At 41.1% G+C, this 26,508-nt stretch overlaps 1 protein-coding gene across 1 annotated transcript in view; it reads left to right on the top strand.

The window, feature by feature from the left end:
* The first annotated feature begins 734 nt into the window (after positions 1-734).
* The window catches only part of LOC142313369 (hexokinase HKDC1-like), a 55,801-nt gene continuing 30,027 nt past the window's right edge, over positions 735-26,508 (top strand). The window contains exons 1-9 of the mRNA XM_075352385.1: positions 735-854; positions 12,468-12,630; positions 14,488-14,636; positions 14,746-14,862; positions 16,803-16,898; positions 17,623-17,722; positions 19,663-19,846; positions 23,507-23,662; positions 23,757-23,990. Coding sequence (XP_075208500.1) covers positions 792-854; positions 12,468-12,630; positions 14,488-14,636; positions 14,746-14,862; positions 16,803-16,898; positions 17,623-17,722; positions 19,663-19,846; positions 23,507-23,662; positions 23,757-23,990 — 1,262 coding nt within the window. The 5' untranslated portion in view covers positions 735-791. The remainder of the gene's footprint in view (positions 855-12,467; positions 12,631-14,487; positions 14,637-14,745; positions 14,863-16,802; positions 16,899-17,622; positions 17,723-19,662; positions 19,847-23,506; positions 23,663-23,756; positions 23,991-26,508) is intronic.

The following is a 26,508-nucleotide window of genomic DNA, read 5'->3' as shown; positions in this document are numbered from 1 at the left end:
ACACGTTTGCACAAGCATCTGTAATACGTCGTAGTTCCTGCAATGTTGGTGGAGGGGGTCGCATACACCTGCTGTTTGATGTGACCTCACAGAAAGAAGTCCAATGGGGTCAGGTCAGGTGAGCGGAGGCCCCTCCACGCAACCACCATACCCAATGACTTGTAGGAAGGTCTCCATGAGGTATCGCTTCATGTCCGCAGCCTTGTGAGTTTTAGACGTTCTAATCATAGCATTTCTCCACCTCTGCCTGCTGTGTTCCTGCCAGGCATCAGAGCTCCATCTGACTCCTGCTCCAGGGGGTTGGCTTTCTCTGGGGGCTGCCTCTATTTTGTGGGGAACCCCTCTTCCTTCTATGTGTACTGCCCATGCAGCAGTCAAACTGCTCGGATCCGGAGTTGCTGTGGCTCGAACATCTGAAAATTAAAGGGATAGAGGTTACAGTGCTCAGAAGTCAATATTGATGGACTATTGATGGTCCTTACAGTCCATTGTTGTATTCCTGTAAGGTTAATCATATCTCAAAGGAAGCCTGAGTAATCGCACTCCATGCACTTGTATGTTGTATGTTGGACCATAAGAATGTGTCTGTGCAAATGACTCATTCCTCACAGCTTAATCAATATCTAGTCCCAGCAATAAACCCAGAAAAGAGTGTTAATGATTTAACCAGTGTAGTGAATCACTGCAGCCTTTGTCTTTACATTTTCTCAGTCTTCCAGTGATAGTTGGATGTGGTCCCTACTACTATATGAACTGAAGTTCGTAGACAAACGTATACGCTTTAGCTGAAAATGTTTGCTGTACATTTAGTGTCGTTTTGGTTCACAAAACTAAAAGAAGATCAGATAAAGAAGGTAAGTAATGTTACTCCATTTTTACTTGTCAACTTATCAATCAGGTAATAGAGCTAGGACTAGTAATTACCTGTATTTTTAGGGCATTCAATGTTTTTTGAAACACCTATCCCTTATAACTGCTCACCCGTGCATCTTTTTGGGTAGCTTTGGGGGTGGGTGCTCAGGGTTAAGTGAGCTTGGGTGTGAGATATTTATTCTTTGGCGAGGTTCACATTTATCTAATGCTCTTCGCTGAGCACTATGTCAGGGTCTCTTATCAGAATCCTGGAAAATAACAGAAAGTAGTAGAGATGGGTTCTTGATGTTCTTTTGCCTGTTTGTCCTGATGAAGGGAGCTGAGTCTCCTGAAACACGTTGACCTGAGCATGAAAAAAAGCAACATTAATCCTATACTTCCATCATCATTTGGTCTTTGGAGAACCCATCTCTACTACTTTCTGTTATCAGCCACTGTGGGGACTGCTGCCGGGACCTGGAGTTACATGCTTTTATAGGAGTTATGACTTTCACAACTTCCATTGGTGAGTTGAACCGCTTATTATAACCCCTTATCTATTGGGGTAAGAGCCTATTGCGTTTCTTTTTCCACAGTCATTAATATTACAGAATCCTGGAAACACAGTACTCAAGGAGAAACCCAACATTCACATGAATGAAGCCAATAGAGCCATTGCGGACCTTGTCTGTCTCTGTCCTGGCAGTAATCGTCTATTTCAGACATGCGTAAAAACATGGCAAGCCAGACTCAACATTGTTTCCATGGGACACTGTGGTATCTGGTTTTCATGAGTTTTCCTTTAGCAGCTTTATATGTAGAGAATCTTGTGGATCATCAATGGAAATAATGAACTAGTTCACAGTATATATTAGGTTTCATTACTAAAAATCCTTTAATATGTACTGTTAGTGATGTGAGAGCACTACCATGCTTGGGCGCTTGGTACTCGTAAGGAGCAGTTGATGCTCGGATGGGCATGACTCGAGTACTTGAGTATAATAGACGTCAATGGGAAACACAAGCATTTTTCAGGAAGACTTCCCAGAAAAATGCTTGAGTTTCCCATTGACTTCCATTATAGTTGGGTACTCGAGTCATGCCCATCCGAGCATCAACTGCTACTCGCTCATCACTAGGTACTGTGCATGTAAATGACCGCCATTGAGTTACATGCAAGTCAATCTGCACTCGCTTACTGGTTAACTCATCCATGTGACCAAAATTCTATGTGTACAAAAGGATCTCAAATACAATTGTTCTGTGTAGAATATCATGTTATCGACAGCACTATACTTGTTTACACCAGAATATATGCTGATGATTATGAAGATGATTTTGAAACCTGCTAACAAATGAGTGTTTTGCCAGCCTGCTTAGTTGTGATAGTGGAGGAACAACTATCCAAGTCGGCCTTTCACTTGATAGTTGCTGAACAGTAAGAGAAAATCTTTGCTTCCTTTCAAGCAGGTAGAACAAGTTTCAGACGTCTCAATAAAAATTTATTGTCATTTTCCTGGTCAACAGGAGACAGAAATTGCTGTGTTAGCTGAATGTGGTTAAGAAATTTGGATAGTTGGGGGAATGGAATATTTGCAAGTTAAACATTTGCCGGACAATCTTCACAAATCCAGAAGATCTGGTATTACTTGTGACTGGTCACTATTGGGAATGTGCACTCATAGTTTATTCACTTCCGTAGAGAAACAATACTGTGTCTGCCAAATTCAGACAAAGTTGACAGTAACAATCAGCAGGTGTGATATGTGGTATAATATACAGTATATATATATATATATATATATATATATATATATATATATATTTATATACACTACAGTTCAAACGTTTAGGGTCCCTTAGATATTTCCTTATTTTTAAAAGGAAAGCACATTTTTTTCAATGAAGCTAACATTAAGTTAAACAGAAATACACTCTATACATTGTTAATGTGGTAAATGACTATTCTATCTTCAAACGTCTGGTTTTTAATGCAATATCACATAGGTGTATAGAGGCCCATTTCCAACAACCACCACTCCAGTGTTCTAATGGTACATTGTGTTTTCTGTGTTAGAAGGCTAATGAATGTTTAGAAATCCCTTGAAAACACTTGTGTATTTTAGCACAGGTGAAAACAGTTTTGCTGATTAGAGAAGCTATAAAACTGACCTTCCTTTGAGCTAGTTGAGAATCTGGAGCATTACATTTGTTTGTTCCATTAGACTTTCAAAATGGCCAGCTAAAGAGAACTTTCATGTGAAACTCAACAGTCTATTCTTGTGTTTCAAAATGAAGGATATTCAGTGCAAGAAATTGACAAGAAACTGAAGATTTCCTACAAAGGTGTGTACTACTCCCTTCAGAGGAGAGCACAAACAGGCTCTAACCAGAGTAGAAAGAGAAGTGGGAGGCCGCGCTGCACAACTGAGCAACAACACAAGTATATTAGAGTCTCTAGTTTGAGAAATTGACACCTCACAGGGCCTCAACTGGCAGCTTCATTAAATAGTACCCAAACCTGAAAAATTGATCACCACTCAAAAAAGAGCCTATGTGATCACCATAGAAATATAGTTCGCAGTGAACCAAACAAAAACCTATAAAGAACTACAACATGTTATATGGAAAAATCTTTATTGAAAAGTATAAAAAATATACAAGTTTTTAAAAAAAATATATGCACAGCAAGAAGATGACTTGAGGAGGAACAACTTCATATAAAATATAATTGACCGGGAATCTCTCAGTGGCTAATAGTGAGCAAAAATTATTATCAGATAGGGCATAAACAGAATATATAATACCTGTCAAAAAATTGACATCTCAGATTCATAAAGTATCATTTGTTAAGCCCTAATGCATAAAAATTACATGCCGCATATGAGTTAACAAGATATTAATAAAGTTGATCCATGTGAATGAACACTCTGCAAAGCAGATGGATGGTAGATGGAAGCAGGACAGCATGTCTATAATCATGATAACAGATGTAACACTACATTGACTGTAAAAAAGCATGGACACTCAATGATGTAATAGGGGGTGTCAGGAATCAATAATGAATACTTGTAGGTAATGCCATAACTAACATACAAGAAAGGTATAGACAAGAATAATTATAAATGGGAGTCCCGACACACCGCACCACGTACATATAAAAAGTCACATGCAGATATACAGAACAGCCAAAATAGTCACATGCTGCATCCTACCATCCTTAAGCGCCCTTGGATAAAGCCTCGGCGAAACGCGTCAGGGTGTTCTGTGGTAGGATGCAGCATGTGTTCTATTTTGGCTGTTCTGTATATCTGCATGTGACTTTTTATATGTACGTGATGCTGTCCTGCTTCCATCTACCATCTATCTGCTTTGCAGAGTGTTCATTCACATGGATCAACTTTATTAATATCTTGTAAACTCATATGTGGCATGTAATTTTTATGCATTGGGGCTTAACAGATGATATTTTATGAATCTATTTGAGATGTAAATTTTTTGACAGGGCATAAACAGAATATATAATACCTATCTGATAATAATTTTTGCTCACTATTATTAGCCACTGAGAGATTCCCTGTCAATTATATTGTATATGAAGTTGTTCCTCCTCAAGTCATCTTCTTGCTGTGCATATATTTTTTTAAAAACTTGTATATTTTTTATACTTTTCAATAAAGATTTTTCCATATAACATGTTGTAGTTCTTTATAGGTTTTTATTAAATAGTACCCACAAAATGCCAGTGTCAACGTCTACAATGAAGAGGCGACTCCGGGATGCTGGCCTTCAGAGCAGAGTGACAAAGAAAAAGCCTTATCTGAGACTGGCTAATAAAAGGAAAAGATTAATATTGGCAAAAGAACACAGACATTGCACAGAGGAAGATTGGAAAAAAGTGTTAAGGGTGCTTTACACGCTGCGACATCGCTAATGATATATCGTCGGGGTCACGTCGTTAGTGATGCACATCCGGTGTTGTTAGCAACATTGCAGCGTGTGATACCAAGGAGCGACTGTCAACGAGCGCAAAAACGTGAAAAATCGTAGCTCGTTGACACGTCGCTCCTTTTCCAAATATCGTTGCTGCTGCAGGTACGATGTTGTTCGTCGTTCCTGCAGCTGCACACATCGCTATGTGAGACACCGCAGGAACGACGAACATCTCCTTACCTGCGTCCACCGGCAATGAGGAAGGAAGAAGGTGGGCGGCATGTTCCGGCCGCTCATCTCCGCCCCTCCTCTGCTATTGGACGGCTGCCATGTTACGTCGCTGTGACACCACACGAACCGCCTCCTTAGAATGGAGGCGGATCGCCGGCCAGAGCGACGTCGCAGGGAAGGTAAGTCCGTATGACGGGTGTTAGCGATGTGCGCGATTTGCACGTGACGCACAACCGACGGGGGCGGGTACGCTCGCTAGCGATATCGGTACCAATATCGCAGCGTGTAAAGTACCCTTTATAAACAGACGAATCGAAGTTTGAGGTGTTTGGATTACACAGAAGAACATTTGTGAGATGCAGAGCAACTGAAAAGATGCTGGAAGAGTGCCTAACGCCATCTGTCAAGCATGGTGCAGGTAATGCGATGGTCTGGGGTTGCTTTGGTGCTGGTAAAATGGGAGATTTGTACAAGGCAAAAGGGATTTTGAATAAGGAAGGCTATCACTCCATTTTGCAACGCTATACCATACCCTGTGGGCAGTGCTTGATTGGAGCCAATTTCATCCTACAACAAGACAATGACCCAAAGCACACCTCCAAATTATGCATGGGGTGAAATATCTCCAGATTACCTCCGCAAAATTAACAGCTAGAATGCCAAAGGTCTGCAAAGCTGGAATTGCTGCAAAGGAGCATTCTTTGATGAAAACAAAGTTTGAAGGAGAAAATTATTTCATTATGCCACTCAATTGATAAATAAAAGTATAATTTTTCATGGAAAAGACAAAACTGTATGTATATATACAGTGCCTACAAGTAGTATTCAACCCCCTGCAGGTTTGATAAGATGCAAATAAGTTAGAGCCTGCAAACTTCAAACAAGAGCAGGATTTATTAACAGATGCATAAATCTTACAAACCAACAAGTTATGTTGCTCAGTTAAATTTTAATACATTTTCAACATAAAAGTGTGGGTCAATTATTATTCAACCCCTAGGTTTAATATTTTGTGGAATAACCCTTGTTTGCAATTACAGCTAATAATCGTCTTTTATAAGACATGATCAGTCTGGCACAGGTCTCTGGAGTTATCTTGGCCCGCTCCACCATACAGATCTTCTCCAAGTTATCTAGGTTCTTTGGGAGTCTCATGTGGACATTAATCTTGAGCTCCTTCCACAAGTTTTCAATTGGGTTAAGGTCAGGAGACTGACTAGGCCACTGCAACACCTTGATTTTTTTTCCCTCTTGAAACAGGCCTTGGTTTTCTTGGCTGTGTGCTTTGGGTCGTTGTCTTGTTGGAAGATGAAATGACGACCCATCTTAAGATCCTTGATGGAGGAGCGGAGGTTCTTGGCCAAAATCTCTAGGTAGGCCGTGCTATCCATCTTTCCATGGATGCGGACCAGATGGCCAGGCCCCTTGGCTGAGAAACAGCCCCATAGCATGATGCTGCCACCACCATGCTTGACTGTAGGGATGGTATTCTTGGGGTCGTATGCAGTGCCATCCAGTCTCCAAACGTCACGTGTGTGGTTGGCACCAAAGATCTCGATCTTGGTCTCATCAGACCAGAGAACCTTGAACCAGTCTGTCTCAGAGTCCTCCAAGTGATCATGAGCAAACTGTAGACGAGCCTTGACATGACGCTTTGAAAGTAAAGGTACCTTACGGGCTCGTCTGGAACGGAGACCATTGCGGTGGAGTACGTTACTTATGGTATTGACTGAAACCAATGTCCCCAATGCCATGAGTTCTTCCCGGAGCTCCTTCCTTGTTGTCCTTGGGTTAGCCTTGACTCTTCGGACAAGCCTGGCCTCGGCACGGGTGGAAACTTTCAAAGGCTGTCCAGGCCGTGGAAGGCTAACAGTAGTTCCATAAGCCTTCCACTTCCTGATGATGCTCCCAACAGTGGAGACAGGTAGGCCCAACTCCTTGGAAAGGGTTTTGTACCCCTTGCCAGCCTTGTGACACTCCACGATCTTGTCTCTGATGGCCTTGAAATGCTCCTTTGTCTTTCCCATGTTGACCAAGTATGAGTGCTGTTCACAAGTTTGGGGAGGGTCTTAATTAGTCAGAAAAGGCTGGAAAAAGAGATAATTAATCCATACATGTGAAGCTCATTGGTCTTTGTGCCTGAAATACTTCTTAATACTTTAGGGGAACCAAACAGAATTCTTGTGGTTTGAGGGGTCGAATAATAAATGACCCTCTGAATAAACTTTTCACAATTTAAAAAAAAAAATAAAAAAAGAAATAACATTCTTTTTTGCTGCAGTGCATTTCACACTTCCAGGCTGATCTACAGTCCAAATGTCACAATGCCAAGTTAATTCCGAATGTGTAAACCTGCTAAATCTGCAGGGGGTTGAATACTACTTGTAGGCACTGTGTGTATATGTATGTATATATATATATGTATGTATATATATATATATATATATATATATATATATATATATATATATATATATATATATATATATATATATACACATATATATATATATATATATACATATATATATATATATATACACATATATATATATATATATATATATATACACACAGTACAGACCAAACGTTTGGACACACCTTCTCATTCACAGAGAGAGAATATCCCTGGGGAGCTAGAGTTCCTTTGATTTGCAGTATATACTATATGGTAAATGATCACAGGCTTAAGTTCCCTGGAGGATGAAAAATTTCAATAAAGAATAGAAAAAAGGTTAAAAATATATTTATAAAAATAGATAAAAGTTTATATTACCCGCTTTACACATTCCAAAATATAGAAATTAATCAGTTCAAGGCAAGGCCATTTTACCTCTGTTCCTGACCGGATGTATTTTCATTTTTTTTTGTATATGCGGTTCAACCGGATAACACAATATCACATATTTGAATTGTAAAGCACTGCGGAATATGTTGAAGCTATATAAATAAAAACATGTTTTATTATTATTATTACTACTATTATACATATATATATGATTGCAGAGGCGACAGGTCAGCTATAGCCTCAGCCCCCTGATGAAGCCAGACATGGTGAAACATGTTGGGGAGGCTAATAGTCGAATATTTTAATTAGTTGAACTAGGGCGAGATCAATAAAAGGGATAATAATAGGAGACTCAGGTCCACGGCCTGACATCTCATCTGGGATAGGATTGATCTAATATTAAGCTCTCCCTTTCTGCTAAGATTTTAAATGGTCAGTTATTTAACACTTATGGAAATAAATGTTAAGTTTTCATGGTTTTGAGTTAGAGTACCTCTATTTGCCTTTGGCAAATCGTGTGTACTGAGCTCTCTCCACACACAACAGATACTTGCTATATTAAATGGTCTGCGTCTGTCTCTAAGGCCTCCTTCACACGCACGTGAAAAAAACGTACCATTTTTTCACGGACGTATTAAAGGGGTGGTTTGCTCCCCGTGTGCCGTGTTTGTGGCACATGCTTGTTCTCCGTGTGTTATACGTAATAACACACGGAGAACGGATAGTCCCGCCTTACCTGTTTCTTCCGGAGCTGTCTGTGGTGCTGAATGACAGTGTCCGGCACAGGCCACGCCCCTCTGACGCTGCTTCCAGCCCCCAGTGAAGAAGATGCGTTCAAATTCACTGGGGGACGGATGCAGGGGACTGCCGCGGCAGAGACTGCAGGGCTGGTGGAGGTGAGGAGGATGTGTTTTTTTATTTTAAAATGACACGTGTGTTTCTCCGGCGCGTGTCACGTGGGCCCGCATCCACACTACATCCGTGTGGTACGTGTGCGGGCCGCGTGACAACCTTGCTGCCGGAGAAAAACAGACATGCCGCCGTATGGAGCACACGGGCTCATGTGTGCTCCATACGGAGGCACGGGCCAATGGCTGAACACGTGCATGCACATAAACCCATTGATTTTAATGGGTTTACGTGTGCCCGTGTCTCCGGTACATGCGGGCACGGACCTAGCACGTACCGGAGGCACGTGCGTGTGAAGGGGGCCTAACAGGAGCCACTGGAAGTGAGCTCTGCCCGTAGCTGTTAACCATTTAAACATCGCTGTCAATCTCTAACAGCATCGGTGGCCTTTGACACGGGGGTTACTATGCCAGTCAGGAGCTTCCTGGAGGCAATATTGGTCCTCCTCTGAAACTTATCTATTTGCTGAGCTTCAAATTGGACTGAAATTTACTATATACTGCATGGATTTTTGCAGGTTTAAGTCTCTTAAGGGGACAACAAAGTAAAAAAAAAAAAAGACTGAAAAAAATAAAAAACACTTAAAAATATAAAACTGTCAGCTCGTCATGCAAAAAAAGCAATCCCTTACCCAGCTCCATCGATTGAAAAACAAAAATGTTATAGAAAATTATGACACAAGCCCCAAAATGTGTATTTACAAATTTCTGAATTTTCCTTCACTTAAAAAAACCCAAATCTGTACAAGTTTGTTATCGCCATAATCGTAATAAGGATCAGCACACACGGCGAGTAATACGGAGCGAGTGGAATGCGATAAAAAAATCGCATTCCACTTGGACCAATATTACTCTATGGGCCCGCTCCCATGAGCGATTACTTTCTCAGCCCTAATCGGACTGAGAAAACAGTCGTAGAATGCTGCAGGTGCAATGCGATTCTGTTTCACTCGCACCCATTCAAGTCTATGGGGCGAGAGAAACATCGCACTGCTCTCACAGTACACCGGTGTAACGCGAGTGCAGTGCAATTCTCAAATCAGCAGGCAACGGAGGAGAGAGGGAGACAAATTCCTCCCTCCCCTCCGCAGCTGTGCTCTGATCGCATGATCGGACCACATTCGCATGACACTCAGCTCCCGCTATGCTGCAAGCGTGAGCTGAGTGTCATGCGAGGACTCGCAGTAATCCCCGTGTGGCCTCAGCCTTACCTGGAGAATCATAATTCAGAGTAACTTTTACCATAGAATATACACCAGAAATTCAAAACACAGAAAACCGTGGCAGAATTGTATCTCCCCGTGAACTTCACCACAAAATAGATTTTTTTTCCTCATGTTGCAGTATAAATGGAATAGTGTACAACATGTCCAACAAAAAAAAACCTCTCATACAGCTTTGATGGAAAAATTTAAAAGTTATGGCTCTTGGAAGAAGGGGGCAGCACAAAAATTAAATTGTCAGCAGAAGGAAAGAAGCTAAAGAGATTTTTCTCTTTTTCAGATTATCTTTTTTGTGAATTGTGAGCCTTAATTTTAGATTATACTCAAACTCTTTTTTTTTTTAATAAATATTGGATAGAAAATAAAGAAAATAGGTCTCTTCATTTTTACATTTTTAATTTCTGTTCTTTGTCCACAAAGGACCTCTAAAATACATCTTAAATTTTGTTTCCCTTTCTTTGACATTTATTTTTCCATGAGACATTTGAATTATTAAATGACAGTCCCTGTTTTATTTGATTTCCCATGTATCTAGGGTTGGTAAATTAACCCCAGTTAGGACTCGTTCACACTGCTGTACTTTGTGTCCAAGCACAATCCAAAAAAACATCAAATTGCACTTGGATCAATGTTAGTGTGACGCCCCAGGGCTGTGGGGTACTCGATCCCAGGCGTATGATACGCAGGGGGAACAGTTGTGGTCACGGCCGATGCCCGGTTCCGTGACCCTGGGGGTCGCTCCGATAAAAGGGGTGAAAAATGGGAAAAAGAAAAGAAAATGAAAGAGTTTTCGTCTACGCCACTTGCAGTGTACGGCCAGGTTCATGCTGGGGCTGTTGGAGTAATGCAGCTTAGGTGTTTTGGGCCCTCCGCAAACAGGGCTAGGCCCCAACAGTGGATGATGAAGTGGCTATAGTATGGGACAGTCAGTGTATGTGTACGAAGGCGAAAATGAAACAGTCCACACCGGTATTGCAGTTTCAACTTGCCTTTTCACTTTGGCTTGGTACCTGGACCCGCTTTTGCGGGTTTCAGGTGTTCCCGCTCCCCTTGTTCTGGCACGGATATTCTGGGGTTTGGGTTTCCACAGTTCACATTTATTTGTGGCTCCTGAGACCTCAGGGGTGCTATATTAGCCAATGGGGCCTTTAACATACCAGATATTTTTCCTCGCATCGGCTCTCAGCATGACTGAGTTTGTGTCACGGCACGAACATGGAGAAGATCCGACGTGAGGCCAAACACACAACTAACAGGGATAACACCACAACAATAAGGAGTACATCAGGGACACTTTGACAATGGTAAGCCCTAACGCTAGTGAGAGGGAAGATGACTAGTCCCACAGCTGCACTAAAACAACACGGCAGGGAAGGAAGACAGACACGGGGAAAACAACAACAGTCTTTTGCCGTCAGACCCAAGACAATAGCCACCGCAACTTCAAGAGAGGGCTCCACTAGCTTTTTTCACCTCCACGCCAAGCATCCAGATGAATGCGAATAACCAGTCCCCTCTGCTGATAGCAGAGGTTTTATAAAGGAACTGGGAGTGATCCAAACCGGAATCGCCTGAGATCGTAATGACTGCTTGCTGGCAGGGAATACTGACATTAACCCTCTCTTCCCCAAAGGAAAGAGAATTCATTTAAACAGCAGTGTCTTTACAAGGAAAGTGAGACTCAGAACCAGAACCTGTCACTAAACTCTTATAGCAGAGAGCCGACTGTGACAGTGTGATATGATATTCAGATCGCACTCAGCAATGCCATCAGTGAGACTGTGGGAATTATCGACTGCACTTGGAGAAATCTGAGTGAAGTTCGATTTCCGTGCACTGATACAATGAACAAGATGAAGAAATTTTGCTCTCATCACAATGTGCTCGGATTCTCTCATACTCTTATTCAGTCTACTGTCCTGCATAGCAGAGCTAACCGGGTCTCCTATCCAGTAGCTTCTGTTCCCTCCCTACACTTATCAATCATATGGTCACTGGGTCCAGAGGAGGAACTGCTCTTAGCGCTTCCAATTCAGTATATACATTGCTTTTTTAGCACTCTGTATACATCCTTCAGTAAGCAAAAGTCAAACCACCTCTGCCTTCTCTCTGGGTAGTCTGGCTGTTTCTGACAACCGCCTCCACACTCCCACAGTTGCACCATGTTGTGCAGCTGCTTTGTGCAGTGACGTTTAAGAGCTTCACTGCAGAGTAGAACGCTGAAAGATAAAAAAAAATGAAAGAATGAAACATATTTGTTAATATTTAACCCATTCACAACCTATGTCGTACTGGTACGTCATAGGTCGTGTCCCTGTCTTTGATATGGGCTAGTACACTGACCCCGCATCTTGCCCTGCAAATGATCTTATCAATGCGATGATGTAATGAACTATTTATGGGCAAGTAGTTTGTTAATATCAACTAAGTATTGTAACTAAATTGAATTTACTGGTGAACCCCTGTGCAGACATTGTAGTTTGATATATAGTAACTTATTCTTTAAGTGTATTTTGGTCTGTGTACTGCCAGGTTGACCGATTCCTGTACCATATGCGTCTGTCAGATGAGACGTTGCTGGATATTATGGCACGTTTCAAAGCAGAGATGGAGAAAGGTCTGAAGATCGATGCAAACCCAACAGCCTCAGTGAAGATGTTACCAACGTACGTCAGGTCAACTCCTGATGGATCTGGTGAGTGGTCCATGGTACTGATATCACATTTTAATGGTAGATTAGATGTCACATTACATAATAAAAGCTCTGCAGCTCTATTCATTTTAATATACATTTGTCTAAGTATCTTAGCACCCCATACACATAAGCCTAATGTCTGCCTCACCTGCCAATATTGATGGGTTTGGCCTTCAATCTAATGTGTATGAGTGCGCCAGCCAACTCATTGACGAGTAAGAAGTCAATCGGGCATTTCAAATTCCGGACTGACAATTGATTTGTTCTCTCAGAGATAAGCCATGTAGAGATCATGGAGAACACAGGAGTGCACAGCCGAACGAGCGCTCCTGTGTATGAGAGATTCAACTGAGATGGCTGTCAGGTCCAAAATTGACTGAAACATTTTTCCGCCAACAAGCCATGTAATGTGTAGTGGGGACTTTATTCTTTAAGTCAAGTGCAACATATTGATAGAGTTTGGCATAGGTCTTATATTTGAAAAGTATGCTGTGAGGACCCCACAGGGACAGGGATTATTGTTCACATTGTCTTACTTTCCAATATAGGGAAACCTCATTGAAATAAGCACCCAAAGTTGCATCAATTAGTAGTGTTTCAGCAAGGTGGCCTTCTCAAAGAAGAGAATTTATGTAATATACAGAACAAAGTTGCCGGTGCACATAGGGCATCACCAATAAAAACGAATAAAAGAAGATGGCAAAAGTGCTAACCTGATGGTGTCATGCTAAGGACAGGACATTTGTGAGGACAAATCAATATAGTAAAAGGATGCTGCATCTTATGGTCCCATCAGACACCAGCTGTCAGATGGAGCATCAGAAAGTGGGCAATAGCGACAATGGTCGTGCTCAGCGCTGTATTCCTAAATGTGTAAGGAATTACATACAATAAGTACAATAAAGAATCTATAAAAAGACTTCTTTTATTGAAGCTACTGTAATGTGTTTCGGAGTCAGACTGACTCCTTCATTAGGTTTAACTTAAAAAAACTACAAGGCAGGTACATATAGGGGCAACATGGTGGCTCAGTAGTTAGCTCTGCAACGCTGGGTTCCTGAGTTCAAATCCCACCAAGGACAACATCTGCAAGTAGTTTGTATGTTCTCCCTATGCTTGTATGGGTTTCCTCTGAGTTCTCTAATTTCCTCCAAAACTCCAAAGATATATTGATAGGGAACTAGATTTTGAGCATTTGTAAAGCGCTGTGGAGTTAATAACGCTATATAAGTGAATAAAATAAATAAATATAGGGACAAATCATTGTAATGATTGATGAAGGTGTCTAATGAAAAAGTCAGTCCAACTCCGAAATGGCTTGAAGTAACCTCAATAAAGGAACTCTTCTGCTAAATACCTTATTGTCATTATTTCACTTTCTACAGTTTCATAGAAGCATCGCTGAGCAAGGTAGTCATTGTTGGTTTTGCACCTATAGCAGAGAAGATGGCCAGTATGCATAATCTGTGGTGAAACTGAAATCTTTAACAAGAAATAGGGTCTTCTCAAAGAGGTGGTCATTTAGAGAGGTTATACTTGTTTTTTTAAATTATGTTTTAAACTGAACTGAAATGAGAGGGTATTCGTAGAATGAAAAGTTATCAGTAAGGAGGATAATTCACAGATCACTTGGGGTTCAAGCATTGTGATCCTAAGCGATCCCAAAAATGGGACTCTGGATCCCAAGATGAAGTAAAATCATGGCATGGTCTTATGTGTTGATTGTTCCGGATACAGTAGTGTATAAAGTGTTAATTTGTTTTATAGCGAAAGTTGTACGTTCTTCAACCTACATCTAAGCAATTCAATTGAGCCTGACTTTGACCCCAAATTCTTTCTCCATCTTTTGCTGTACAGAAAAGGGGGACTTCCTTGCTCTAGATCTTGGAGGTTCAAAATTCAAAGTTCTTAGGGTGAAAGTATCTGAAGATGGAAAACAGAATGTTCAAATGGAAAGTCAGTTCTATCCAACGCCCAGTGAAATAATAAATGGAAGCAAAGCGGAAGTAAGTCTGACTACAATTCACACAATACTACATGTCTTTATAAAGAATAATAATAAACTACATCTAAGCAATTACTATTATTCATATTCACATTTCTGTGCATTTCCAGCTCTTTGATTACGTTGCGGACTGTCTGGGTGATTTCATGAAGAAAAGACAGATAACAGAAAAGCTTCCACTCGGTTTCACCTTGTCATTTCCTTGCAAGCAGACCAGACTCGATGAGGTTAGACATTTATTGAGTTTTATACCGGACTTTACCATATTTAAGTAACCAATAGCAAATTCTAATTAACAAAAAAAGTATTCAAATTCTACCAAATAAAGTTCTCATTTACTGACAGGAAGCTGGTAATATGAGGAGGAACTGAAATCTAAAGTATATTAGACAGTTGCATAACTTTTCATTTACATTATAATTATGCATTGTTAAGAATCTACAGTACAGACCAAAAGCTTGGACACACCTTCTCATTCAAAGAGTTTTCTTTATTTTCATGACTCTGAAAATTGTAGATTCACATTGAAGGCATCAAAACTATGAATCAACACATGTGAAATGAAATACTTAACAAAAAGTGTGAAACAACTGAAAATATGTCTTATATTCTAGGTTCTTCAAAGTAGCCACCTTTTGCTTTGATTACTGCTTTGCACACTCTTGGCATTCTCTTGATGAGCTTCAAGAGGTAGTCACCGGAAATGGTTTTCACTTCACAGGTGTGCCCTGTCAGGTTTAATAACTGTTAGCTGCTTTTTTCTTGCCATAATACGAATTCTAAGTAAAGAAAAATGAGTGGCCATCATTATTTTAAGAAATGAAGGTCAGTCAGTCCAGAAAATTGGGAAAACTTTCAAAGTGTCCCCAAGTGCAGTGGCAAAAACCATCAAATGCTACAAAGAAACTGGCTCACATGAGGACCGCCCCAGGAAAAGAAGACCAAGAGTCACTTCTGCTGCGGAGGATAAGTTTATCCTAGTCACCAGCCTCAGAAATCGCAGACTAACAGCCGCTCAGATTAGAGACCAGGTCAATGCCACACAGAGTTCTAGCAGCAGACACATCTCTAGAACGACTGTTAAGAGGAGACTTTGTGCAGCAGGCCTTCATGGTAAAATAGCTGCTAGGAAACCACTGCTAAGGACAAGCAACAAGCAGAAGAGACTTGTTTGGGCTAAAGAACACAAGGAAAGGACATTAGACAGGTGGAAATCTGTGCTTTGGTCTGATGAGTCCAAATTTGAGATCTTTGGATCCAACCACCGTGTCTTTGTGCGACGCAGAAAAGGTAAACGGATGGACTCTACATGCCTGGTTCCCACCGTGAAGCATGGAGGAGGAGGTGTGATGGTGTGGGGGTGCTTTGCTGGTAACACTGTTGGGGATTTATTCAAAATTGAAGGCATACTGAACCAGCATGGCTACCACAGCATCTTGCAGCGGCGTGCTATTCCATCCGGTTTGCGTTTAGTTGGACCATCATTTATTTTTCAACAGGACAATGACCCCAAACACACCTCCAGGCTGTGTAAGGGCTATTTGACTAAGAAGGAGAGTGATGGGGTGCTACGCCAGATGACCTGGCCTCCACAGTCACCAGAGCTGAACGCAATCAAGATGGTTTGGGGTGAGCTGGACCGCAGAGTGAAGGCAAAAGGGCCAACAAGTGCTAAGTATCTCTGGGAACTCATTCAAGACTATTGGAAGACCATTTCCGGTGACTACCTCTTGAAACCCATCAAGAGAATGACAAGAGTGTGCAAAACAGTAATCAAAGCAAAAGGTGTCTACTTTGAAAAACCTAGAATATAAGATATATTTTCAGTTGTTTCACACTTTTTTGTTAAGTATTTCATTCCACATGTGTTGATTCATAGTTTTGATACCTTCAATGTGAATCTACAATTTTCAGAGTTATTAAAATAAAGAAAATTCTTTGAGTGAGAAGGTGTGTCCAAACTTTTGGTCTGTACTGTATGTCTTGACCAGAAATAAAGAAACAAACATATTTTGTTCTTTTGAGAGAATATGTAGAATTCTGTACCCAATCTTCAATTAAAAATGTATTTGGTGTCAATCCATACACTCCTAAAAGACTGATGGAAATGTTTAGTGTACAATAGGGGCAGACATTACTAAAATCAGTTTTATCCTCTTTGGTTTAGGGGGTCTTATTATCATGGACCAAAGATTATAAAGTAAGAGGAGTTCACCAAACTGATGTAGTAAAAACACTGAGGAAAACGCTGAAGAAGAAAAAGGTACGTCAAAATAATCATTATTTATAGCGAGAATGCACAAGCTTTTCTCATCTCTGGTTCATGGATGGCCATATTATCATCTTGAACTGCAGAAAAAATATTCTAAAATTGGCTTTTGCCATCTGAAATATGTATGGCACGTCAAAAGTATATACTATAAATGTCTGATATGTGCAGGTTACAATTCTAGGAACTAGGAAGGAGGCAAAGAATTTCAGGTATGGAGAAGACCATGCATGTCGCTCTCACATTGAAGATCATGAGTATTGTAGTAACAGCCCAGCATTTCACAACTCTCATATTCTACTATGGCGAGAGTTGAATACACAGACAGCCTTTCATATAGTCTTTTTTGGATCGCCCAACATTGGTTAAGACTCCATTCCCCTGGCACCTGTATCTGTACATTTGCAGCCATACATAAAACATATTTTTGTGTCCTGATGGTTTAGGCTATATTGAATTACCTTGAGGGCCACATATGGTACACCATTCAACCCTGATTTATGGCCATCAAGATCTCAGTTGCCTGTAAGATATGTATAATAGTTTTGTCCTAGACAAGGAATAAGATATCCGATTATATCATCTTACCTTCACTTTAAGTATAACAGATTGTTTGATTACTTTACCATTATGGTTGATTTTTATGTGTATTATATACCAGCTTTACACAATATTCTCTCCCTTGTTGATTTACATGTGAACATATTTCTCTTGTTAGAACAATAATGTGGAAGTTCTGGCTTTGGTTAATGATACAGTCGGCACCATGATGACCTGTGGATATGATGACCAGTTGTGTGAGGTTGGCGTTATTGTAGGTAAAAGAGCTTACTCAATGTTTGTATCGGTGTTTCAATGGGACAAGATGTAACATCACTCAGTATTACAGCCATATGGCAAATAACTGGGAAGTTATTATTATCAATATCTAATACTTCCTGGCACTTGATATCTTTAACATTGATGTCTTTGCTCTTGGAGACAGTGGCATTTCCCATTAGCTGGAGCTCCTACCTTAACCCCTTTTAATCAAAAGAACAAAGTAATTGTAGAATTTTGCAGCACTTTTTTTTCTAACGGTCAGTGGGAGGTACAATGGTTGTAGCCCTGCCAATCAATCTTTGGTGGTATATTCATCTGATATGCCCTATGCAATTTGCTCTATTGAGACAAGCGCTTTAGTTTATTTCTAAATTTGAATGGATTTCTTTGGTCTTATACATTTATGGTGGATATGAGCATGTAATTTGGGCCCTTGTGTGCCATTGTAAAGGTTCGGTGTCTACAACATTGCTGTATGCCTCATCTGTAAGAAAAGAGTGTGGAGTTCACGTCATATATTATGGCTGCACAGCCAGCAGGGGCAGATGCTAACAGAAGCGGACAGTTGTGCAAGAACAGTATATGGGCCCTTTGTAATTCCATAGCTCAGCATAATGCACAGTTCCACATCTTTTGGATGTAGAAGGGGCCCCTTATCTCGCGGGCCTCTTGGGGCTGCCCAGGTTGCGACAATGGTATGTCTGCCGCTGACATCCAGCACCATCAAAGTAAAACAAGTTCCATTTATAGTCACTATGAAAGGAAAGAAAAAAGATATAATCCCACAATCAATGTATATTAATAACAATTTCCATAGGGATTACATATAGTGTGCCCCTTTAATTAAAGGGGCATAAAGCATACTCAAAGTCAATAAAAACCGGAGAAACACGAGTATATTGCTTGCAAAAAAGATTTTATTGATAACAATGGCAATTAAAAACCCCCCAAGGGGTTAAGGAGAAGTGAAGAAAGAAAGTGAAAAAAGGGACCAGGAAAAATGGTTGTAAGCCAATCAGGGGTATAAATATGTCCGGCCAATACAGGGACAGTAAATACAATAAATTGCACAAAGCCCAGGTAAAAAGTTAAAAGGACGGACACAAGTTAGATAAATAACATATATAAAGTGCCTGTGTATTAAAGGGATGTAAACAGAGACTGTATGTGCATGCCAGAGCTAAAGTGCTAATAGTATAACCGGCGCCTCCAAATAAAGGTGCACAATTCAGTAATAATAGAAGTCTCAAAAGACACAGGCAAACATCAGAGTATATCAGCAAACCATAGATCCTGGGACCAAGGGAAAACACCTACGTACGTTTCACAAGAGTGAGGTAACCACCAGCTTCATCAGGGAAAGAAAGAATATCACTATTCTTTCTTTCCCTGATGAAGCTGGTGGTTACCTCACTCTTGTGAAATGTACGTAGGTGTTTTCCCTTGGTCCCAGGATCTATGGTTTGCTGATATACTCTGATGTTTGCCTGTGTCTTTTGAGACTTCTATTATTACTGAATTGTGCACCTTTATTTGGAGGCGCCGGTTATACTATTAGCACTTTAGCTCTGGCATGCACATACAGTCTCTGTTTACATCCCTTTAATACACAGGCACTTTATATATGTTATTTATCTAACTTGTGTCCGTCCTTTTAACTTTTTACCTGGGCTTTGTGCAATTTATTGTATTTACTGTCCCTGTATTGGCCGGACATATTTATACCCCTGATTGGCTTACAACCATTTTTCCTGGTCCCTTTTTTCACTTTCTTTCTTCACTTCTCCTTAACCCCTTGGGGGTTTTTTAATTGCCATTGTTATCAATAAAATCATTTTTGCATGCAATATACTCGTGTTTCTCTGGTTTTTATCAATGTATATTAGTAATATGCACATGATCGATCTCCTAACATTCATTTTCTCTTGCTGTGTAGGGACTGGAACAAATGCCTGTTACATGGAGAACCTGAGTAATATTGACCTTGTGGAAGGCGATGAGGGCAGGATGTGCATTAATACAGAGTGGGGAGCATTTGGAGATGATGGTGTCTTAGATGACATAAGAACAGATTTTGATAATGAAATAGACTTAGGGTCAGTGAATCCTGGCAAGCAGCTGTAAGTATATTTATATTTCTAAGTATATTTATTCTTATATATGTGATATGGACAGGAGGGATTTTTTTTCATTTGAAAGCACCAATCCTGCGTTGTTTTTTTCAGCACTGGAGTGGTGCTTTAAATCTAAGGGGTACTTTGCACACTATGACATCGCAAGCCGATGCTTGCGATGCCGAGCGCGATAGTCCCCGCCCCCGTCGCAGGTGCGATATCATGGTGATAGCTGGCGTAGCGAACATTATCGCTACGCCAGCTTTACATGCACTAACCTGCCCTCCGACGTCTCTCTGGCCAGCAACCCGCCTCCTTATTAAGGGGGCGGGTCGTGTGGCGTCATAGCGACGTCACACGGCAGGCGGCCAATAGAAGCAGATGGGCAGAGATGAGCGACACGTAAACATCCCGCCCACCTCCTTCCTTCCGCATAGCTGGCGTAAGCTGCAGGACGCAGATAGGAGATGTTCCTCGCTCCTGCGGCTTCACACACAGCGATGTGTGATGCCGCTGGAACGAGGAACAACATCGTAACATCGGTCATTTCCAAATTATGGAAATGACCGACGCTACACCGATGATACGATTACGACGATTTTGTGCTCATTAATCGTATCAAAAAGGCTTTACACACTACGATATCGCCTGCGACACCGGATGTGCGTCACTTTCAATTTGACCCCACTGACATCGCACCTGCGATGTCGTAGTGTGCAAAGTGCCCCTAAGTTCCTGACCACAGTCTTATACTCAACCACTGGCATCTTCAACTTTTTTCAGCGTTGCTTCAGTCCCGCGGTGCCATATTGTGCCCTTAATGTCTGACTGGCAGGAAGTCAAAAGTACATCACAAACTGTCAATGCAAGTCTATGAGAACCAAAACATTGCCAGAACGAGGCTCTCATAGACTTAGATTGAGTTGCTAGAGACTGATCAGAGCAGCACTAACAACAAATGAAGATGCCAGAGGGTGATTATAAGACAAGGGACCAAATTTAAGGATCTAAGCACCACTCTAAAGTCCACTTAACACACAGAGATAAATCTGCGGCAGATCTGTGGTTACAGTGAAATTGTGGACAATCAGTGCCAGGTTTGTGGCTGTGTACAAATGGGACAATATGTCCATGATTTCACTGCAACCACAGTCCTGCCAAAGATTTATCTCTGTGTGTAACGGGGCCCTTACTGTGGAATAAAAAACCCCCCACTGGAGTGGTATTTTAATTAAGCAATAATGCACATACTATATGCCCGATAGGTGAGATGTTCTACCTTTAAAGAAAAAAAGCTTCCTAGTACTTACTTAGCTCATTATCTCATCATCCAGGTACAAATAAGTAACACTTAGCATAGTAATATAAGATAGCCTGTCAGAAATACATGTTGTCATCAGTTTTTTCTACCCTAAAATAATGCCAACTGTGTATGGGCACAGTAATGCTAATAACATCCATGGCTGTATGTAGACAATTGTGTTTGTTTCAAAGAAATGTGTTGTTGAGCTGTTATGTAAATGAGCCCCAAGTGCAGTGGGCGGGCAGTGCAACTATTTTCTGCTGCTTCTCTTCGTTACTCCCCGCCTGTTTCCTGTCAGTAATTGACAGGTCACTCTTCTTTCAGTGACCGGCCTCCCTGACCGCACACTGGTGGAGGCATAGTCATTCCCTGTGACAGTGCAAGTACATAAAGCTCCTGAGATGGAGGATGGTCAGTGTCTAGTGTGATCTATGTAGTCCGCAGATCACAACAGATACAGACCGTCTTCTTCACTAGGATGACTGGCAACTGAGCACGCGAACAGTCTTCACTCCGGCTGCTCGCCCCTGCGCTGTTCATCGTAGTATAGAAGACCCTCCCCATACACAGATGGGATTAGTTTGGCTAGAAAAACCTGTTGACATGTGTATGTAATGTACGGTGATACTCAGAGATTGCCATCTTCCCCAGTTTCCCACGCTGCTTCTTTCCTCTTCTTACTCATGTGATTGACATTACAACTCCTCGGATCACACTAGGGTTTATGTGTAAGACAGAAGTGGCTTTTACAATGTAAGTCTATGGAGTGTCAGAACGAGGCACCACAGGATTACATTGAAACAGCCAATTTCAGTTCTCACATAAACACTAGTGTGATCCGGGGAGTTGGAATTTCAGTCACATGAGTGAAAAAACTAGAGCAATGCTGGAAACCAGGGAAGATGGCAATGAGTATTTTAGCACACTTTAGGGTGCTTTACACCCTGCGACATCTCTAACGATATATCGTCAGGGTCATGCCGTTAGTGACGCACATCCGGCGTTGTTAGCGACATCGCAGCGTGTGACACCTAGGAACGAAGATCAACGATCGCAAAAAACGTCAAAAATCGTTGAACGTTGACACGTCGCTCCTTTTCATAACATCGTTGGTGGTGCATGCCGCTGGTTGTTCGTCGTTCCTGCGGCATCACACATCGCTATGTGTGACACTGCTGGAACGACGAACATCTCCTTACCTGCGTCCACCGGCAATGAGGAAGGAAGGAGGTGGGCAGGATATTCCACCCGCTCATCTCCGACTCTATTGGACGGCTGCCGTGTGACGGTTGCCGTGTGACGCTGAACGAACCACCCCCTTAGAAAGGAGGCGGTTCGCCGGCCAGAGCGACGTCGCAGGGAAGGTAAATCCGTGTGATGGGTGTAAGCGATGTGTGCCACATGCATCGATTTGCACGTGACGCACAACCGACGGGGGCGGGTACGCTTGCTAGTGATCTCGCTAGCGAGATCGCAGCGTGTAAAGTGCCCTTTATTACATTACAAATATTTGTAGGAGTTCTTCTTTAAGGATAACCTGTTTTATGCACAAATGCACAACCCCCCCCATAAAATTCATACGTATTTACATACACATTTTCCCTCTAGCAGGCGCCCTTTCCTATGGGCCACAATAGGCTCACCCCTATTCTGTTTTTAAGTAACTCCTGCCCTTCACTTAAACAATAGGTTATGTTCACAGGAACCACTAATTTTGGAGAACAATCTGATGTGTATTTGGGTCTCCTTACAAGTTTTGTGGAGATAATGATTGAGTATTTTAAATTTAAACTCCAGATCCTTTTGTTCTCAAGAGAGAGAATCCTTTCTCAAAAGTGTCTGGCAGGTGTTTTCTCTCCAATCCGTAATGGAAACAACATGAGTGCTCAGATGAGATGATCTGTGTATGGAGGGGTGAGAATGGATAGCTGTTGACACTCTCCCATTAGTTTGAGCACCTTTGGCTGGCCATACAACGTAGATGTCCGTTGGCCTATTGATTCCTTGTTCAATTGCTTGGGTGACTCTCCTATACACAGGCACGCTCACTCAGCCAAGTGCTCTTGTGTTCTCTACGAGAAAGTCGCCTGCTGATATGTCATGTGGTTGGCTTATTTCAGGGAGAACAGTATGTTGGACAGTCCGAAATTGAACATGTGCGCAATCGACTTCTCTCCCAACTATCTCAACCCTATTCACATTAGATTGTTTGTAGAACCCATCAATATCAACAAGTTCAGCCAACTTTAGTCTAATGTGTGGGGGTCATGACTCATGAGTCTCACACTTTTATATTGTAATTTTTGAGATTTCAAAATGTTGTTTTATTCTAAAAATCGCCATTGTGTCTTGTTTTATGACAGATTTGAGAAGATGATCAGTGGTTTGTACATGGGAGAACTCGTCAGACTCATTCTGCTAAGCATGGCAAAAAAAGGTCTTCTATTCGGTGGCAAGGTTTCTAATGCTCTCCGTACCAAGGGAAAGATCGAAACAAGTCATGTGGCTGCCATGGAAAAGTGAAGAGTGCTTTATACATGCATCCTTATAGAGAAACTACAAGGTATGGACATCTAGCAATCCCTATCTATACCTTTCTTCTTTCTCTTGCAGATATAATGAAGGGTTAGCTAACACCAGACAAATACTACTTGACCTTGGCCTGGAAATATCCGAGGATGACTGCATTGCAGTACAGCATGTCGCCACTATAGTATCATTCCGATCAGCCAACCTATGTGCTGCTGCTCTTGCCGCCATCCTGACACGACTTCGTGAGAACAAGAAGTTGGATAGGATGAGGACAACTGTTGGAATGGATGGCACAGTTTATAGAACACATCCCCAGTAAGTAATCATATATGGAATAACTTTATATACCTAGAATAATAAACACATGGTAATACTTTCACCATCTAGTGCATTCCTGGAAAGTAACTATTACGGTGGTCACACACATTAGGTACAGTAGTAGGAGGTTGATTGTTGAACCATTGAACAAATGCCCATCTGGTAATCGATTGCTTTAACCAGGCAGCTATACACATTTGTCCATTACATTCATTTAACCTGGCCATGGCGGTTACAGTGGTAAATGGACAGTGAGACAGGTATGGAGGGTGAAAGAGCGCCTGCAAAATGAGCCCAGGGAGCGCAGAATGGCGGTCCGCCGTTGCCGCCATATACACCGCTCATTCTGCGCTCCCTGGGCTCATTCTGCAGGTGCTCTTTCACCCTCCATACCTGTCTCACTGTCCATTCACCACTGTGACCGCCTACTGCAAAATGTGATGATCCTTCCTTCCACTTCTATGATACGGTCGTCCTAAGTGACCCGCGCTGTCTTGATTTTGCACATGACGCAACCACCTTGAAAAAGGTGTAAAAGCCGAAACGTTGGGGTGTTGCTTTAGTCAAGGTCCACCTTTTTGCAGTTTGTCAAAATAAAGTCACTTGCATTCATATTTTGTCCTCTATTTTCATTGTGTGTGCTGGGGATATATAGATATATTCAGTAATTTGTTTCCCTCAAAGCACCAGTACTAGTAGTGAGCCTGAAATTTTCATTTTTTCTATGTCAATTATATTGGGCCAAGGAGGAAAGCTCTTTCTGGAAAGTTTCTTCAAAGAGATAATTCGTAGATGGAAGATCTTTTCTTTATCAGATGAAAAATGTAAACTCAAATGACTTCATTCCCAACAGTTATGGAGTGTCAGTGGTTGTCAAAAATGACAAGTCAATGTTAAATTTCTTCAACATACATTTTTAATGATTGAAATTGTCCATTTCTATCATCTTTAGACAAATTCATACAAATGAAATAGCTATTAGTCAAATACTTGCTTAACCGATAGTTATATTTACCATTTCTTCCAAACTTAACAAATAATTAGCCAATCTCGCCAAAATTGGCAAGAGTGGCAAACTCTAACCCTTTCACGACTTTTGACATACACGTATGTCAAAGATCATGTGCCAGCAAGCATGCAAGCCCGCATCTTTCCCGGCAGATGACGGCTGATTTAATCACCTATTGTGTGCCATTAACAGCCATGACTGTTAACCTGTTAAATGCTGTTGGCAATCTCTGACAGTGGTATTTAACAGGCGTCAGTGGTAGGGGGTGTCATTCCACGTGCCCATCGGCGTGCCTGTGACTTGATCGTGGGGTGTCAATGAGTTGCCATGACAGCTGAGGTCTGCTGAAGACCCCCATGCCTGTCTATCATTACCATACTTCTGTTAAAGCCAGCTCTTAGCTGGCATTCATAGCAGATCATTATTTTAGCTATACTTAACAATATAGTAAAAGCAATTAAATGATAACACAAGGCCCCTAAGGGGACTATTAAATACAGGAAAAAGTATATAAAAATATTTTTTAAAAAAAAGAATAAATACAAAAAAAGTTCAAATCACCTCTCTCCTGCCCCGTTAAAAAATCAATTAAAAAAAAAACCAAACATATTTGGTATCACTGGCACTGCATTTGTACAAGTATGATATATTAAAATATAAAATAAATGAATCTCATCTATAAACAGCATAATGGGAAAAAAAACAAAATGCCAGCATTACCTTTCTTTTTTGCCTCCGAAACATTGAAATAAAATACAATAAGAAGCGATCAAAACATTATATCTATCTGAAATGGTATTAGTAAAAACACCAGGTCAGGGCGCAAAAAATAAGCCCTCACACAGTCCTATATCCCAAAAATGTAAGGTATTTCAGGTCTCGGAAAATGGCGACACAAGAAAAATGGTTTTTTTTACAAATTTACACATTGTTTTCACTATTTAAATAAAAAAAACCTAATACAAGTTTGATATCTATGTAATCATACTGACCTTGGGAATTGTACTGCCAGGTCAGTTTTACTGTACAGTCATGGCCAAAAGTTTTGAGAATGCTACAAATATTAATTTTTACAAAGTCTACTGCTTAAGTTTTTCTAATGGCAATTTGCATATACTCCAGAATGTCATAAAGAGTGATCAGCTTAACAGCATTTACTTGCAAAGTCAATATTGGCTAAGAAAATGAACTTTAACCCCCAAAACACATTTCAACATCATTGCATTCCTGCCTTAAAAGGAGCAGCTAACATTGTTTTAGTGATTGTTCCATTAACACAGGTGTGGGTGTTGATGAGGACAGGGCTGGCGATCAATCAGTCATGATTAAGTAAGAATGACACCACTGGACACTTTAAAAGGAGGCTGGTGCTTGGTATCATTGTTTCTCTTCAGTTAACCATGGTTATCTCTAAAGAAACATGTGCAGCCATCATTGCTCTGCACAAAAATGGTCTAACAGGGAAGAGTATCACAGCTACAAAGATTGTACCTCAGTCAACAATCT

Source organism: Anomaloglossus baeobatrachus, chromosome 5, assembly GCF_048569485.1.
Source record: "Anomaloglossus baeobatrachus isolate aAnoBae1 chromosome 5, aAnoBae1.hap1, whole genome shotgun sequence".
NCBI classification, from domain to species: domain Eukaryota; kingdom Metazoa; phylum Chordata; class Amphibia; order Anura; family Aromobatidae; genus Anomaloglossus; species Anomaloglossus baeobatrachus.
This window is presented reverse-complemented; position numbering and strand designations above follow the sequence as displayed.